At 33.8% G+C, this 16,311-nt stretch overlaps 2 protein-coding genes across 3 annotated transcripts; both read left to right on the top strand.

Moving 5' to 3' along the window:
• The first annotated feature begins 281 nt into the window (after window positions 1–281).
• Window positions 282–2,115, top strand: LOC110618454 (7-deoxyloganetin glucosyltransferase). The gene is made up of 2 exons (XM_021761585.2): window positions 282–928; window positions 1,029–2,115. The coding sequence occupies exons 1-2, from the start codon at window positions 412–414 to the stop codon at window positions 1,952–1,954; spliced, it is 1,443 nt and encodes a 480-aa protein (XP_021617277.1). The 5' UTR covers window positions 282–411; the 3' UTR covers window positions 1,955–2,115.
• An 8,059-nt stretch (window positions 2,116–10,174) lies between these two features.
• LOC110618455 (7-deoxyloganetin glucosyltransferase) lies at window positions 10,175–11,912 on the top strand. Of its 2 annotated transcripts, XM_043958081.1 has the most exons (3): window positions 10,182–10,341; window positions 10,408–10,745; window positions 10,851–11,912. In XM_043958081.1, exons 1-3 carry the CDS (start codon window positions 10,229–10,231, stop codon window positions 11,774–11,776), a joined length of 1,377 nt encoding a protein of 458 aa, XP_043814016.1. In that variant the 5' UTR covers window positions 10,182–10,228; the 3' UTR covers window positions 11,777–11,912. The 2 variants fall into 2 exon arrangements, with proteins under 2 accessions (XP_021617278.1, XP_043814016.1); XM_021761586.2 differs by having other exon boundaries at window positions 10,175–10,745.
• Window positions 11,913–16,311: the final 4,399 nt, after the last annotated feature.

The following is a 16,311-nucleotide window of genomic DNA, read 5'->3' as shown; positions in this document are numbered from 1 at the left end:
GTAGAAATTGATTGGTTAATAATAATAATAATAATAATAACTAAGAATTAAATTATAAATTTTCATTTTAAATTTATATGAATGAGAAATAAAATTTGATGTATATATATTAGAAAAGTTATTTATAAATAATTAAACAATTCAATAAACTGAATATATCTATATATATATATATATAAAACAATAAAACAATAAAGAAATCCATTTCATTGGAATCGAAGTGGTACTAAATCAGATCTCTCACTACTGAATATGTATATTTTTAAACAATTAAAGAAATCCATTTCACTGGAATCCAACTGTTCAAGCCAACCTCTCTCTTTCTTTGGTTATAAGAAGCAGCATTTAGCTTCATTTTTCCTGATCAAATTCAGCTTTTGTAGACTATTACTACACAATACACAAGCACAGATGGTTCCCTTCGCCATTGCCAGAGACAAGAGACCTCATGCTGTGTGCGTCCCATATCCAGCTCAAGGTCATGTAAATCCAATGCTCAAGCTTGCAAAAATCCTCCACTCCAATGGCTTTCACATAACTTTCGTCAACACAGAGTATAACCACAGACGCTTGCTCAGTTCTAGAGGCCCTGACTCTCTTGACGGATTGCCAGATTTCTACTTTGATTCCATCCCTGATGGGCTTCCACCCTCTGATGCCGATGCCACCCAAGACATTCCTTCTCTCTGTGCCTCCACCTCCAAGTACAGCTTACTCCCATTTCGTCATCTTCTTTCCAGGCTGAATTCTTCCAGTACTGTTCCACCTGTTACTTGTGTTATTTCTGATGCTTGCATGAGCTTCACTCTTGACGCAGCTCAAGAATTTGGAATTCCTAATGTACTTTTCTGGACACCCAGCTCCTGTGGCGTTTTGGGGTATGCTCATTATCGTCATCTGATTGAAAGAGGCTTGACTCCTATTAAAGGTTTAATACTCTCACCCTCTTTTTAAATATAGTTAGCAGAAGAATCGATTTTGTAGGTTTGTGAATCCTTATTGCCCTTGATCTGCTCTGTGAAATGCAGATGAGAGCCATCTAACAAATGGGTACTTGGAAACAACCATAGATTGGATTCCAGGAATGAGAAATATTCGCTTAAGGGATCTTCCAAGCTTTATCAGAACTACTGACAGAAATGACATCATGCTCAATTTCCTTGCAAGGGAAATAGAGAGAACTTCAAGAGCTTCTGCTGTCATTTTGAATACATTCGAGGCCTTTGAGAAACATGTGTTGGATGTTCTTTCCACCATGTTACCTCCTATTTATACTATTGGTCCTCTTCAGTTACTTGTTGATCAGATCCCAAATAGCAACTTGAGAAACATTGGTTCAAATCTTTGGAAAGAACAACCAGAGTGTATTCACTGGCTTGATTCAAAAGATCCAAACTCTGTTCTGTATGTAAACTTTGGTAGCATCACTGTAATAACCCCACAACAAATGGTGGAATTTGCTTGGGGGCTAGCCAACAGCAAGAAACCATTTTTATGGATAATAAGGCCAGATCTTGTGGTTGGCGAAGCTGCGATGTTGCCGCCGGAATTCGTATCTGAAACTGAGGATAGAGGAATGTTAGCGAGCTGGTGTCCACAAGAGCAAGTCTTGAAGCATCCTGCAATAGGAGGGTTTTTAAGCCATATGGGGTGGAACTCGACATTGGACAGTGTGTGTGGAGGTGTTCCAATGGTTTGTTGGCCATTCTTCGCGGAGCAACAGACCAACTGTTGGTTTGCCTGCAATGAATGGGGTATTGGCATGGAGATTGATAACGATGTAACGAGAGAAGAAGTGGAGAATCTTGTGATAGAGTTAATGGATGGAAAGAAGGGTATAGAAATGAAAAGGCAGGCAATGGAATGGAAGACCAAAGCAGAGAAGGCCACAACACCAGGTGGCTCTTCTCACAGGAATTTGGTCGAACTGCTTGGATTTCTTCAAAGAAAATGAGGTTGAATTTCTAACGGTAATACAGAGTATCACACCCGTTGGTTGAGCATTGTTTGTTTTTATTATATATTTGCTGTGTACTTTTACTAGTTGTCATATTTGGTGGTTATGTTCCATTGGATTGTAGATTCTTTATTTAAAGAAAAAAAATTCTACTGCAATTGTCATAATTATTTTCTGTTTATTTAGCAAGTTTCATGCCAAACAAAAATGAAGGTGTGAGAACTACCAAATTTAAATTTCCGAATAGTTGTGAAAATGCACGCTTTTCTTCGCTCTCTTTGGTTTATAGAGACTTTCCTCTCCCTTTTCCTCTTTTCTTAGGATTCCAAGACTTTTTTATCTGCAGCTTTTCAGTGTTTTGTTGGCAATCAGTGTTTTCTTAATGAGAGTTTTGTAAGGGTTGCCTTCCGCTTTGTTTTTCATTTTTGTTGGTGTTGCTCTAGTACTTTTCTTTTAGTTCTTGTGGATGCATGCTGAGCCTCCTTACTTGGTCGGGTTGTTAGGCATAAGAGTTTGGTTTTTGTGGTTGATGGGTCATGGATTTGCAGATCTGGAATGAAGAAGTTGTTATGGTGATTTTGGGAGAGTGTGGTATCTCGCTAGATAGGCTGAAGTTTGTCATCCATAAGGCGCAAATGAGTCGCTGATGAGCCTTTCCTCCTCCCTTAGCCGCTAGCTTATTTGATATGCTCCCTTCTCTCTCCCCAATAACTTTTGCTTTTGTGATGATGTTCTTTTGTGAAGGAGATTGAATTGTGCAGGTTCTATATAAGGGCTTGAAGCCATGCATGTCACAGTTGCTCTATTCTTTTTTCTTTGACGGTGATTTCACCATCTCCAAACAGCGGATTCAAGTATCGGTATCGACAGCACTCAAGGTTTCCCTGCCTGGTCATGGTCTTCCGCCTCATAGACCCATTACGTGCTACGAGTCCTTTTTGATGGGCTTAGTTCTAACCTCTGTCAGTAGACTGGGTAGTGTTTTATTTTTGAATCTGTCAGTGGACTGTAGGTAGTGTTTTATGTCTAGCAAAAGAGATACTGTGGGGAAACCTTGCTTGCAACATTGACAATACCAGAGTAATTGGAGCCAGGGACAAAAGGCAAGGGAGGCTTTTTTTGATATTTACCTAAAGCTCCTCGCAAGCCATCTGCCCTTGGGGACATCTTTAGAATTAGAGACAAGAGATTGTATTTCTATTGCGATAGAAGATATAGGGACTTATCATATTTAGAACATTCACTAAAGGTATTCTTGATTTTAAACTTTAAAACCTAGTGCTCTCCCTCGTTTAGAGGGGTAAACGAACCAAATTGTTCGTGAACTATTTGAGATTCGACTCGATAAAAACTCGATCAGTCTCGACTCGTTTTCTAAACGAACCGAACTCGAGCACACTTTTTAGTCTCGTTTAATAAACGAGTCGAGTTTAAACTTAACAGTATTAGACTCGTTTAGACTCGCAAACTGACTCTTGAACAGACTTGTGAACAAGTTCATGAGCAGACTCGCGAACAAGCTTATTTGCTAATACTAATCCCACATCGAAAGTTGAAGGGATATGGAGAATCCTGACTTCTCTATAAAATAATAACCCTTCTACATTTTTTTTCATTAGTTTTAGGTTTGAGAGATTTCAATTAAATAAAAAAATTTAATCTAGAAGTCTCTTACTAACCTTATAATTTAAATTTGTTTATAATTTAAATAAATTTAAATTATATTTAGCTTGTTTATAATATAATCGAGCTCAAATTCGAGCCTAAATGAGCTCAAATTCAAGTTTTTTGAATAGAGTTTGAATTGGTTTGTTAATGTGATAAATAAACTTATTACAAATTAAGTTCGATTCGAATTCGAGTTTAATATTTATTTTATGAATTGAGCTCGAACTTATAAATGAAGCTCGAGTTTATAAATGAAACTCGAGTAGACTTTAAGCTGAAACTCGAATTTTTAAATTTATTTTCTAATCAAACATGAATTTATCAAAACTCGACTCGATTCGGTTCGATCCTCATTTTTTCATTCTTTGCAAACTAAATCTATGCCGTTTTTGCTTTCCATTTTTCTCCTTTTTTAGTTTTAGATTTTGGCCCGACAATAAAAGCCGGATGTGCTCCTTGTTCTCACTAGTGTGTATAATTTCTTTTGGATTTTCTTCTTAACTTTGAAGTACAATATTCCATTTTTATTTTCGTTGATTTTCTTGATTTTCTTCTTAACTTTGAAGAACAATATTCCATTTTTATTTTCGTTGATTTTCTTGATTTTTCAAGAGATTTCACGAGGGTAAATAGATTTTAGTATCACTGAAGAGAATGGTGGATAGGTGGAGATGAAGGTGGAGAGAGGTAGTGCTGATGTCTTCTTTTTTTATTATAAAAGAGCAATATTGACTTTTCATATAAAACTAATAGAATCTATTAATAATTATTAATAAAAAGATTAAAGATTGTATTTTGAAAAAATAGAAGATATTTTAATTAGAAATAAAAATTATAAAAATTTATTAGTTAATTTCATTAAAATTTATGATCTCATAATAATTTTTTTTAAAAAAATGCTTTCTTATTTTTAGTAAAGCCTAAATTCGAGTTAGTTAATTTAATTAAATTTAAATATCAAATAATTTAGAACTAATTTCACTTTTAAAATATTTCTAATAACTCTTTCTTTGACCCGTAAAGTCAGTAGAATACTCTTTATAATAATGACATTAAGTTAAATAACTTATAAACTATTTTTTTTTTTATCTATGTGCAATTGATTGCATTTATCAAGGCTCATAGAGCTGGAGATTATGAAGAATTAAAGCCACATGTCAAACAATAAAATCAGTTAAATAAATCAAAATTAAAATAAAAAAAATCAATAAATCAAGCCGGTTCAGCAAGATGGTTGAGAGCCTCATTTCACTGCACTGTTTAGAAAATTCTATCGTAACTATAATAATAAAACACCATCGACGATCAACAACATGTCGAAAAATAGACAATAAAAATAAAACATTGAACCATCACAAGTTCAGTCAAAAATAAGACAGAATCGACCAAAACAACTCACACCAATTTACCTCATCGTTCATGGTCAATGAATATAGAGAGCCACCCCTTAAAACCAAAAAAGCATCACAATCAACCACCACAAAAAATAGCCCAGAACGAAACCAACACAAAAACATCTAAAAAAATAATATGCAAGCGAAAAAAAAGCTCATAACACACCAATAGCAGAATGGCACTGATCATGGTGAGAAGGAGACACACAGAGCCTAGCCTAGCTGATCATCAGCTAATAGGATCAAGAACTACTAAACAACATAGCAGTGTGGTCCTCAGATGTAACATCATTGGTCGATAATCTTCTTTAAAAAATCAATCAGAGCACCCTCCAAAATGTAGGTTCACCTTAAAATATCCTTTATTAGCTAAATATCGAAACCTGAAAAGGAAAAAAAAAACACAATCACAACCAACCGATTTTTTCTTAGTGAGGGAACACTGAGAAAGCAAAAGGACAAAAGACAACTTGTAATCTTTTTCCTATGCTCCAAGACAATGGAGAGACAAACAAGACAATGGAGAGACAAACAAGACAATTACGAAACACCCACTAAAAGTAAATATCTAAGAGTACCCTTAACAATTTTTTTTTTGACGACGGCTGCTCTTCTCTTCTTTTTTTCTCTTTTGGCTTTTTCTCTTTTTACTTATAAACTATTCGTCTAAGAAGTAATTGATATTTTAGACGTAATTGATCATTTTAAATAATTTTTGCTGTTGAATACAAAACCAATCCCATGATAAAAAATAATAAAAAAAACCCTAAAATATTGAAAAGTATCACAGCATCATATCTCTAGTAACTTGTTTCTTTGGACAGTTGCAGTTGGAGCATGACACATCATATCTAAGCACTGACCTTTATCTCTGCATAATTTATTCATTTGAAACTTATAAAATTATGCTTCTCAAAGATTTATTTCTTTTTCTATTATGATAAAAGTTAAAGGTAAATTGTAAACATTCACGTCATACCAGCCAACATGTGCAATATTTAAAGAAAATAATTGAATATTTTTTTTATCATGAAAATATAAAATTATATTTTCAAAATTCAAAGAAGACATAATTATAAAAAAAAAGTTATTAAAAGTGATAACCGCTGGATTTTTTTGGCCCGAGCTCTGACTTGGCCCATCAGAACGGCTCGCGACTTGAAGGTTCCAAGGTTTCTCGATTGAGCCCGATCCACTCCGCTCAGCTTCGAGGCCAGACTCCTACTAAACCCCCAATCAGACCGGTTCAGTCTATTAGGCCCTAAGATCGGACCTCCACTGGGTTCGGACTCTTTCTCTCCAACCCCGCCAGGAAAGGTGGTCTTGTAGTAGAAATATTGTGACACGCCGCTGGAAAAACAAGATAAAAGGAGAGACACCCTCCTGGCAAGAAAAGTTTTTCTAAGCTTAAAAAAGAAATTATTTGTAAACCTTATTGACCGAATCTCAGATCATCAAAGAGACTAAAAGTCTACTCTTTTTGAAAGCAGACTAAAAGTCTACTCTACCATGAATCAAAACTAAGTAAATTAAAATAAATTAAAATTAATAAAATTATAAATTCAAATCGAAATTAAAATCAATATCAATATCAAATAAATCAAACTGAATTAACAATCAAACAAGACAAAAGAGAAATTGACATTTAAATAGACTAAAAATAATGGACAAAAATAAATTTAGAAATCAATCGCAATTGCCACTCGCTGAGATTGAAAAGCCTGAGTCTGAGTCGACATTGTTCAATACGTAACCACTGCAATAGCTATTGCAAGCGATAGAGAGAATAGAAGACCAATACGCAAAAAAAAATAAAAAAGACAAAAATCATCTATAGACAAAAACAATCTAAAAAGGAAAATATTATGAAATTCAATCGAAAAAGACTGATGATAGTGTTAGCCATCATACGTATCGATATAATTTTAGATTGTCGACATCACATTTATGTTATCTTTTATTTTAAATATTATTTTAAATAATTTAAAATATGATTTTTAATTATTTTTATACTTTTACATTAAAATATATTAAATTTAACGTTAATTAAATAATCTTAATATTCAAAAGTTCTAAAATATTAAAACTAGCCGCCATTCCATATTAAGAAATGAAATTATCAGTTGATTTTGATTTGAAATATAAAATTTAATATGATTAAAAAATAATTTATAACGATAAGATTTGGACAAACAAAAAAGCAGCCGAACTTTTGGAGCTTGGTGCAAGGGGTTGCCGGCCCAGTCATTTTCAACTTCTTAGTCACTCTTCGGCTCTTCCTATGTTTTAATGGCTGCTTTAGGTTAAATTAATTATTTATATTATAAAATTAATATATGAATTTTTATTTATAAATATTTGATTGAATAATTATTAAATTTATTTTTAATATACGGCGGAGCTTTTGAAGTGCATGAATGTAAACTAATGATGGAATTGACATATTTACAAAATTATATAATTAATCCAACCTCATTATTGAATTTATAGAAATAAAAAATTTATAAAATTAAATAAAAATATTTTTAAATATATTAGATATGTATTAGTAACTATTAAAAGAAAGCTGATTAAAGAGGGTATCAGATGCTTATTAATTGTAGTATGTATGATCGTATCCAATAGAATTAAATTTATTTTATTATTTTATTATTTATTTATAATATTTAACTAAAAGAAAAATAGTATAGAATTTTTTTAAATTGTAATAAAAGCAAATGAGAAGAGTAAGGGATAAGAAATTCTTTGTGTTTTAGGGTCTGATTCTTATTGTTTTTACTCTTGATTGACTTGATTTTATTCGTGTTTTTTTTTTTTGGATTTGGTGGTATTTTTTCTTCTCCTGACTTTAGAGCGAGAGGGAAGAGGATATTTTTTTAGAGTCGCTGTTCTTCTCGAATTTTCTTCTCCAATTTTCTTTGTCATAGATAGCTGGGTTGGCTTTTATTTTTACTTTATTTTGTTGTCCATTTCTCTGGTGGTCTCTGATAGTCACGTTGACAAGAAAGATGCTGATGCAAGTACCTTGAGGTTTTCGATTTGCAATATCATATTCTGGGACCGCACCGATAGGTCCAGTGGCCACTGCTTCCATTGGTCTTCTTTGGCTGAGCTCTATGGTGGCTCCTTCCTCGAATCTGCTTCTGTCAGTGGACTACACTCACCAGCGGCCTCTCTTCTCTATTTCTATTTTTTTGCATGTGTGTATTGTAGTTTCTTTGTTCTTTTGATCTCATTGTTTTTTAGCCGCCCTTATTCATTGGAGATGTTGATCTGGTTTTGTTGTCCATCATGTTTTGTTTTGGCTGTTGTTGGTGCTCCAGTGTGGGTAGTATGCGGTGGTTTTCTGTTCGATTATTTGGTTGGGTTTTGGTTGAATTTATATTGTTTAATTGATTTATTTTTTTATTTTAGATTAGTTTAGCCTTCTCTTTCAATATAATTTACAAAACAATAATTCAATAAATCATGCCCCATTTTATTGCGGAATCGATTTTTGATGATCTGCATTGCAGAAAGCTGTAGCAACTGATAATAACAATGACAATTTAATCAACATATACACCAAAGGAAATACAATATACTTTCTTGTAGCTACCATATTTTTAACAAAAAGTTCCAATTCTTTTCACATCAGAAAATTTATTGTCCATACGCATATCAAATACAAAGTTCTCAAGTTTGAGATTCAAATTCAAGTAGAGAAACTGGAGAAAATTCACATTGATAAAATTTTATAAGTTCAATCAATTTGCTCACATCAAATAAAGAGATTGAATATTTAAGATCAAGACATGCCATACATAAAAGCAAATTTATATTCACCTCATCAAAACGATTATTAAGTTCTTGAAACTGCATATTAATGATAGAATATAATAGCTAAACACGGTAGAAATGAAGATTTGTCATCTTTTCAGTTCTTCTTCTAGATATCCCTTTCATTGTATATAAACCATCCCTCTTTAATACAACTATATCATGTTTACCACAAAATTGTACTATTTCAAGTAGTAAAAATTTCCAACCATCATCTCTTACAATTTGCAAACGACATTTGAAAACTTTAACTAGCTGCATAGCATTTACAATATATTGATCCTTGTTTACAAAACTTGTGATAAGTCATGAGTGATTTTCAAAACTTTTCTTATGAGAAGCGACACAAAAATAAATTCAAAACGACTCATAATATCTAGCAACTCAATTACTTCACCCCTTTGTGGATCATCATTACCATTTTCACCATTATACTTAAGAACATCAATCACGAATGAAAATAAATATATCAAATTAATTAATATACAATAATGAAAACTCCAACGAGTATCTCCTGATTTCTTTATTATCATCTCTTGATTTAAATTTTATACAACGAGTATCTCCTGCCGCGCCTACATACCATTTTTTTTTTAATTTTGATTACACTAAATTATTATTCATAAAAATAATATTTAATATTTACAAATTTTTTTAAATTTTAATTAGATTAAATTATTACCTTTAAAAATATTATTTAAAATTTACACTATTTTAATAATTTTGATTAGATTAAATTATTATCCATAAAAATAATATTTAAAATTTACACAATTTTTTTAATTTTAAGTTAATTAAACTACTATCCATAATAATAATAATAATAATAAAGTTAAATAAATAATAATAAATTAATAATATAATAAAATAAATAAAAATATAAATTAATTCTTACCGATAAAGAATAATATAAAAAAATAAAATGAGAAAATGAGAAAATAACTCACCTTGAAAAAGAGAGGAAGATGGAGAGTGGATTTGAAAAAATAAAATTTGTGAATTAAAATGAAACTTGTTGGATAGAAATTGAGAGATGAAAGAAATTGGGAAGTTGGGGTTGATGTGGAAGTGAGAAAAAAAAATTAAAAAAGAGAGAAGAATTTAGATTTTTGGGATATTAGTATAAAATTCCACTAATACCCTTAAAAAAATTTCGGGAGTCATGGCCCCTTGCCTCAACATGGCCGTCCAAGATATATATATATATATTATATATGATAAATTATTAATTTTAGATGTAATTTTACATATAAATATTTTTTTTCTTCTTATTATCGATTGGACTGTTGAAGCCAACCTCTCTTTGGTTATAAGAAGCAGCATTTAGCTTCATTTTTCCTGATCAACTACAGCTCTTATAGACTATTACTACACAATTGCACAAGCACAGATGGGTTCCTTCGCCATTGCAAGAGACGAGAGACCTCATGCTGTGTGCGTACCATATCCAGCTCAAGGTCATGTAAATCCAATGCTCAAGCTTGCGAAAATCCTCCACTCCAATGGCTTTCACATAACTTTCGTCAACTCAGAGTATAACCACAGACGCTTGCTCAGGTCTAGAGGCCCTGACTCTCTTGACGGATTGCCAGATTTTCACTTTGATTCTATCCCTGATGGCCTTCCACCTTCTGATGCAAATGCCACCCAAGACATCCCTTCTCTCTGTGACTCCACCTCCAAGCACTGCTTACTCCCATTTCGCCATCTTCTTTCCAGGCTCAACTCTTCCAATACTGTCCCACCTGTTACTTGTGTTATTTCTGATGCTTGTATGAGCTTCACTCTTGACGCAGCTCATGAATTTGGAATTCCTGATGTACTTTTCTGGACACCCAGCTCCTGTGGCGTTTTGGCCTATGCTCATTATCGTCATCTGATTGAAAGGGGCTTAACACCTCTTAAAGGTTTAATACTCTCACCCTCTTTTTAGATATAGTTAGCAGAAGAGTAGGTTCTGTACGTAGGTTTACTGAATCTTTCTTGCACTTGATTTGTTCTGTGAAATGCAGATGAGAGCTATCTAACAAATGGGTACTTGGATACAACCATAGACTGGATTCCAGGAATGAAAAATATTCGCTTAAGGGATCTTCCAAGCTTTTTCAGAACTACTGAAAGAAATGACATAATGATCAATTTCATTGCAAGGGAAGTAGATAGAACTTCAAGAGCTTCCGCTATCATTTTGAACACATTCGAGGCCTTTGAGAAACATGTGTTGGATGTTCTTTTCACCATGTTACCTCCTATTTATACTATTGGTCCTCTTCAGTTGCTTCTTGATCAGATCCCAGACAGCAAATTGAGAAACATTGGTTCAAATCTGTGGAAAGAACAGCCAGAGTGTATTGACTGGCTTGATTCAAAAGAACCAAACTCTGTTGTGTATGTAAATTTTGGTAGCATCACTGTGGTAACCCCACAACAAATGGTAGAATTTGCATGGGGGCTAGCCAACAGCAAGAAACCATTTTTGTGGATAATAAGGCCAGATCTTGTGGTTGGCGAAGCTGCGATGTTGCCACCCGAATTTGTGTCTGAAACCAAGGACAGAGGAAAGTTAGCGAGCTGGTCTCCACAAGAGCAAATCTTGAAGCATCCTGCAGTAGGAGGATTTTTAAGTCATATGGGGTGGAATTCGACGTTGGAGAGTATATGTGGAGGTGTTCCAGTGGTTTGTTGGCCATTCTTCGCGGAGCAACAGACCAATTGTTGGTTCGCTTGCAATGAATGGGGTATTGGAATGGAGATTGATAATGATGTAAAAAGAGAAGAAGTGGAAAAGCTTGTGAGAGAGTTGATGGATGGAAAGAAGGGTAAAGAAATGAAAAGGCAGGCAATGGAATGGAAGATCAAAGCAGAGGAGTCCACAACACCAGGTGGCTCTTCTCACAGGAATTTGGTCGAACTGCTTAGATTTCTTCAAAGAAAATGATTTGGAATTTCTAATGGCTGAAGAAGTATCACCCTCGCTTGTTGTGTTGTATATTTGCTGTTGTGTACTTTTACTAGCTGTCAAAGTTTTCACTCAAAATAAGCAATTTAGTCTTTCAGAGGGAGAAATTTTATCATACGATCGTTTTTAGCTATTGCACAATTTTCTGATCGGCTCTTACCCATCAATTTTCCTCTTAATAATTGATGTGGGACACTACATTTGAAGTGGTAGCTATAACGTTTCTTCGCAGTGTATCTCCTTTGTTTTTGAAGGAGTTTAGGAAGGATCTTGTGTGGTGACCTATCTAACCCATGGATCTATTGAACGGCTCAGCCGGAGGCGATGGCAGTTCAATTTAAAATTTAAATCAGAAATTAAAATTTAATTTAAAAACTATATTTTTATCTTAAAATTATATTAAGAAAACTATAATTTTATTTGAAAATTAAATAAATAAATTTTATCTTTATGATCGCTAGCTTCTTACACCCAAGGGAGGAGTCGAGTCCTAGGGAAAGATACAGGTCCAAGCCCATCAGAATCTCTTAGAGCAGGCCGGTCCAATATGATGTACTCCAGCCCGTAACCAAAGCGGGCCAGACTGACCCGCACGCAGGTTCACTAAGGGATGGCTTAGTCCAGTGATATGACGGAAGGTAAGAGAGCAGGTAATCAAACCAAAATTAGGCCCATTTTTCATATTATTGATGTTAAATTACAAATTTTCTATCTAATTTTATGGTTTTAATATATTTTTGCAGAAAATTGTGTAAAAAGGTGATTTGATGAAAAATGACCTAAAAACTACCCAAAGAGAATGGAAGAGAAATCCAATAGATCAAGTTTGGTGTGCTAAGCTTAGTTTGCCCAAACAACTGCCCAAACCAAGTTGCAGCAGAAACGGGAGAAGGATGAAGAGTAGTGCAGACTTGCTGTTTGACCTGCTGTTTGCCCAAACAACTAGGCAAACAAATCTCGCAGAACAGAGGTAGAATGACAGACAACACATAATTGACTGTGTTGACTGGCTGTTTGTCCAAATAGTAGCGCAAACAGATTTTGCAGCAGAAAATAACAGAAAAGCGGGAAACCAGAAATCCAAACTTTCAGAAGTCCGTCCTATTCCAAACACTTCAGGACACCTCACCAACAAAATTCCGCCCATCAAGGAGTCCAAATTGCAAGGAAACTCAATTGCCAAAAGGAATTCAAATCCAAATTGGAAAATAACTCCATCTAATCAAGGGATAACCTAGGGTTTCACATTCAGATATAAATAGAGAGCCATCCAGCAACCAAAGGGGGGAGATCTTTTTCAGAGATCATCACCTCCAGCAATCGCGTGCCTCTAGTAGCCGCCCAGCCGGCCCAATTTCTTATTCTTGCTTTCTTTCTTTGATTTTAATGTTAGTTTCAGCCATTATTGGCTAAAACCTCTTTTTCTAGTTGAAGATTAAGTGAAACTTCAGTTTGTTAATGAATTGGGAGATCTGAACCTATGATGTTCATATTTTATTTATCAATATTTATGCAATTTCATGCTTAATTCTATTGTTACTTTGTTGTTTAGATCAATATGGCCCATTGATTCTTGATTGCAAAGTGATAATTTGTTAGTTTGGGTAATTTAGTTCCATAATTGCTTGAATTATTCAAACACAAGTAACTCTTGGTGTAAACACCAAGGAGATTGCATAATCTAGCAAGATCACCATACGTTTGGATAGCTAGAATTAGGTCTCTTTATTTCTTAATGCAATTGACAGTTGTATGAATCTAAAGCCCCAATGACGTTCCTTGGCAACTTATTGATTAGTGATTAATTAGAGAACATTTCGTAATTAATATATGCTTAAGGAGAGATATGATGGTGAAAAGCGTCTTCCACCCCATAACTAATTTATTGAGTCAAATAAAAAAACATAAGTGTCAATGATCAATACCAACAACTGAAGTGGATCCAAAGCTTCAACTAGACTTTTCTTATTATTGAATTCTCCTACTCTATTATTTGTTTTGCTTTACTACTTTTAATTCTAGTTTAGTTCATCAACTTCAAAACCCCCTTTTTATTTTTTTTTTCCAGTTTATTTACTTGGTTTTTGATAGAAGCATATATTGTTAGTGTATTTGCCCTAGGCCATTATCTTAGACCTTTTTGTATGTCGTTTTGGTTATTAATAAAAGAAGTTTTTATCATTATTATTTGTTTGCATATTACATAATAATGATTATCATCCCTGATTACTTATTATTATGTTGATAATAATAAAATATAGCTAGTATGATTATTGATTGATAATCATGAGATGATTATGTATATGTTGATATAATTAACAATCATAAATACTTATTAGAGAACAAAGTATTTGATGGACTCGCACTGAGATCACTACATGGGTTATTGTCATAAGTGAATCTCAAAATAGTTATGTCTTAATCCTTTGACTTGAGATTGTCATAGTTTCTAATATAAGGACTGTTATGTTTTGACATAACCAAACGTTGTCTTTAATCGGACAATCATAAAGGTTATGATTGAGCATAATAGAAATTATGTAGAGGATAATGAACAATCAAGATAGGATTTGTCCCTCTCTCTGAAAGAGCTATCTTCTGGGTCCCTCGATAAGTGAGACTGAGAAATGTATAGCCGTGCTCAAATGAATTGATAGTGTGATCAATATCTTTTGAATTTATCAGTCTACTTAGAGATCGAGAAATCATAAGTTTGAACATTATAAGTTTGACATTGACCATGACTTATGTTCAAACTACATATCGTGTGACAAAGGGATTAATACATGTTCTATTTATTAGGCTTTATCGGACTATTGATCCTCATATTAATTGGGTAGTCATAATGTCTTGGTAGAGGCCACTTATGATTTATGAGTCTTGTGGGACTGGGACTGGGCCTATTGCCAATTAATGTGAGCCTATTGGGTCATACATGTTGTTGATGTGTTATGACATATTAATGAGCTAAAAGTCTAAAGCCCATTAATATAATTAATAATAATAAAGTGTTATTATTATTAATCATTAATATAATTAATAATAATAAAGTGTTATTATTATTAATTATTTATTATTATGAGATAATAATATTTAAAAGATCTGCAATTTATCTGTAACTGTTACAAATAAAGAACTCTATCATATAAGATATTTGAGTATCTGTGAGATTGTGATAGTGGGTTATGAACACAACTCCTTTTAGGAAAAGAAATTGTGGGAAAAATAAAAGACTGAAACATATAAATACTCCTTCTATGAATTGTGGAAGGATAATGTTAATTTTTGGAGAAAAATTTAGTATAACTATTGCAGATTGTAGAGCATATAATCTATCCATCTTTGAGAGAGCTAGCACTCTAGAAAGATAGAAGACGTTTGTGTGGATACTATAGAGGGTGTTCGTTTGGAAAAGCAGCACCATCAGTTCGGCATTGTATATTCTTGATGAGATTAACAGGTTAGTTTCATATCCTTCTTATGAAATAAACGAAGCACTCGGATTCTGGGAAAAGGAAATCAGAGAAATTTTATTTTTCCGCTGCGCCTTTGGGTTGCAATAATTTATGGACTTCCCAACAACATAGGTAAGTATGAATTCCATATGGATTCAATCCTTTTATCACTATATACAGTTGTAAAATTGTGGATAACCAAAAAGGTTATTTTTGACCGGTCTCGACAACCGCATAGTCAGCAGGCCCAGTCACCTCGCAGCTCTATCAGCATGCACGTCGGGGGGAATTAAATGGCCGCCTAATAGAGAGGGGTACACTGGCACATCCGTACGTACGAACCTGAGTAACAGGGACAGGTGACACTGTAGCAGAATGGCGGTTATGCATCACTAGAAGACAAAAAGAAAAGGGATAAAGGGGGAGAGACAAGATTTTCCCTGGCTAAGCTCACTCATACACTGTAAACCCTATTATAGAATCTTATTAGATTGTAATCAAAGTAAAGTGAGAAGAGTAAAGGATAAGGAATTTTTTGTGTTTTAGGGTCTGATTCTTATTATTTTCACTCTTGATTGACTTCATTTTATTCGTGTTTTTCCAGATGTGGTATTTTTCCTTCTCCTTGCTTTAAAACGAGGGAATGAGGGTTTCTTTTTAGAGCCGTCGTCCTTCTCGAATTTTCTTTGCCGTGGATGACCAGATTGACTTTTGTTTTTGCTTTAATTTGCTATCCGTTTCTCCAGTCTTTGGTGGTTCTGTTGACAAGGAAGATTCTGGTGCAAGGACCTTGAGGGCTTCGATATTGACTTTCCGTGGGGAGGTTACCTTTGGGTGTAATATCGTATCCCGAGACAGCATCGATACGTCTGATGGCTACCGCTTCCATCGGCCTTCTTTAGCTGGGCTCTATGGTGGCTCCTTCCTCGGATCTACTTTTGTCGGTGGACTACACTTACCAGTGGCCTCTCTTCTCTATTACCAGTAGCCTCTCTTCTCTATTTCTGTTTTTTCCATGTGTGTATTATAGTTTCTTTATTCTTTTTATCTCTTTGTTGT

Source organism: Manihot esculenta, chromosome 7 (genome assembly GCF_001659605.2).
Source record: "Manihot esculenta cultivar AM560-2 chromosome 7, M.esculenta_v8, whole genome shotgun sequence".
Taxonomy (NCBI): Eukaryota; Viridiplantae; Streptophyta; class Magnoliopsida; order Malpighiales; family Euphorbiaceae; genus Manihot; species Manihot esculenta.
Note: the sequence above shows the minus strand (reverse complement) of the source record. Positions and strands in the feature narration are given on the sequence as shown.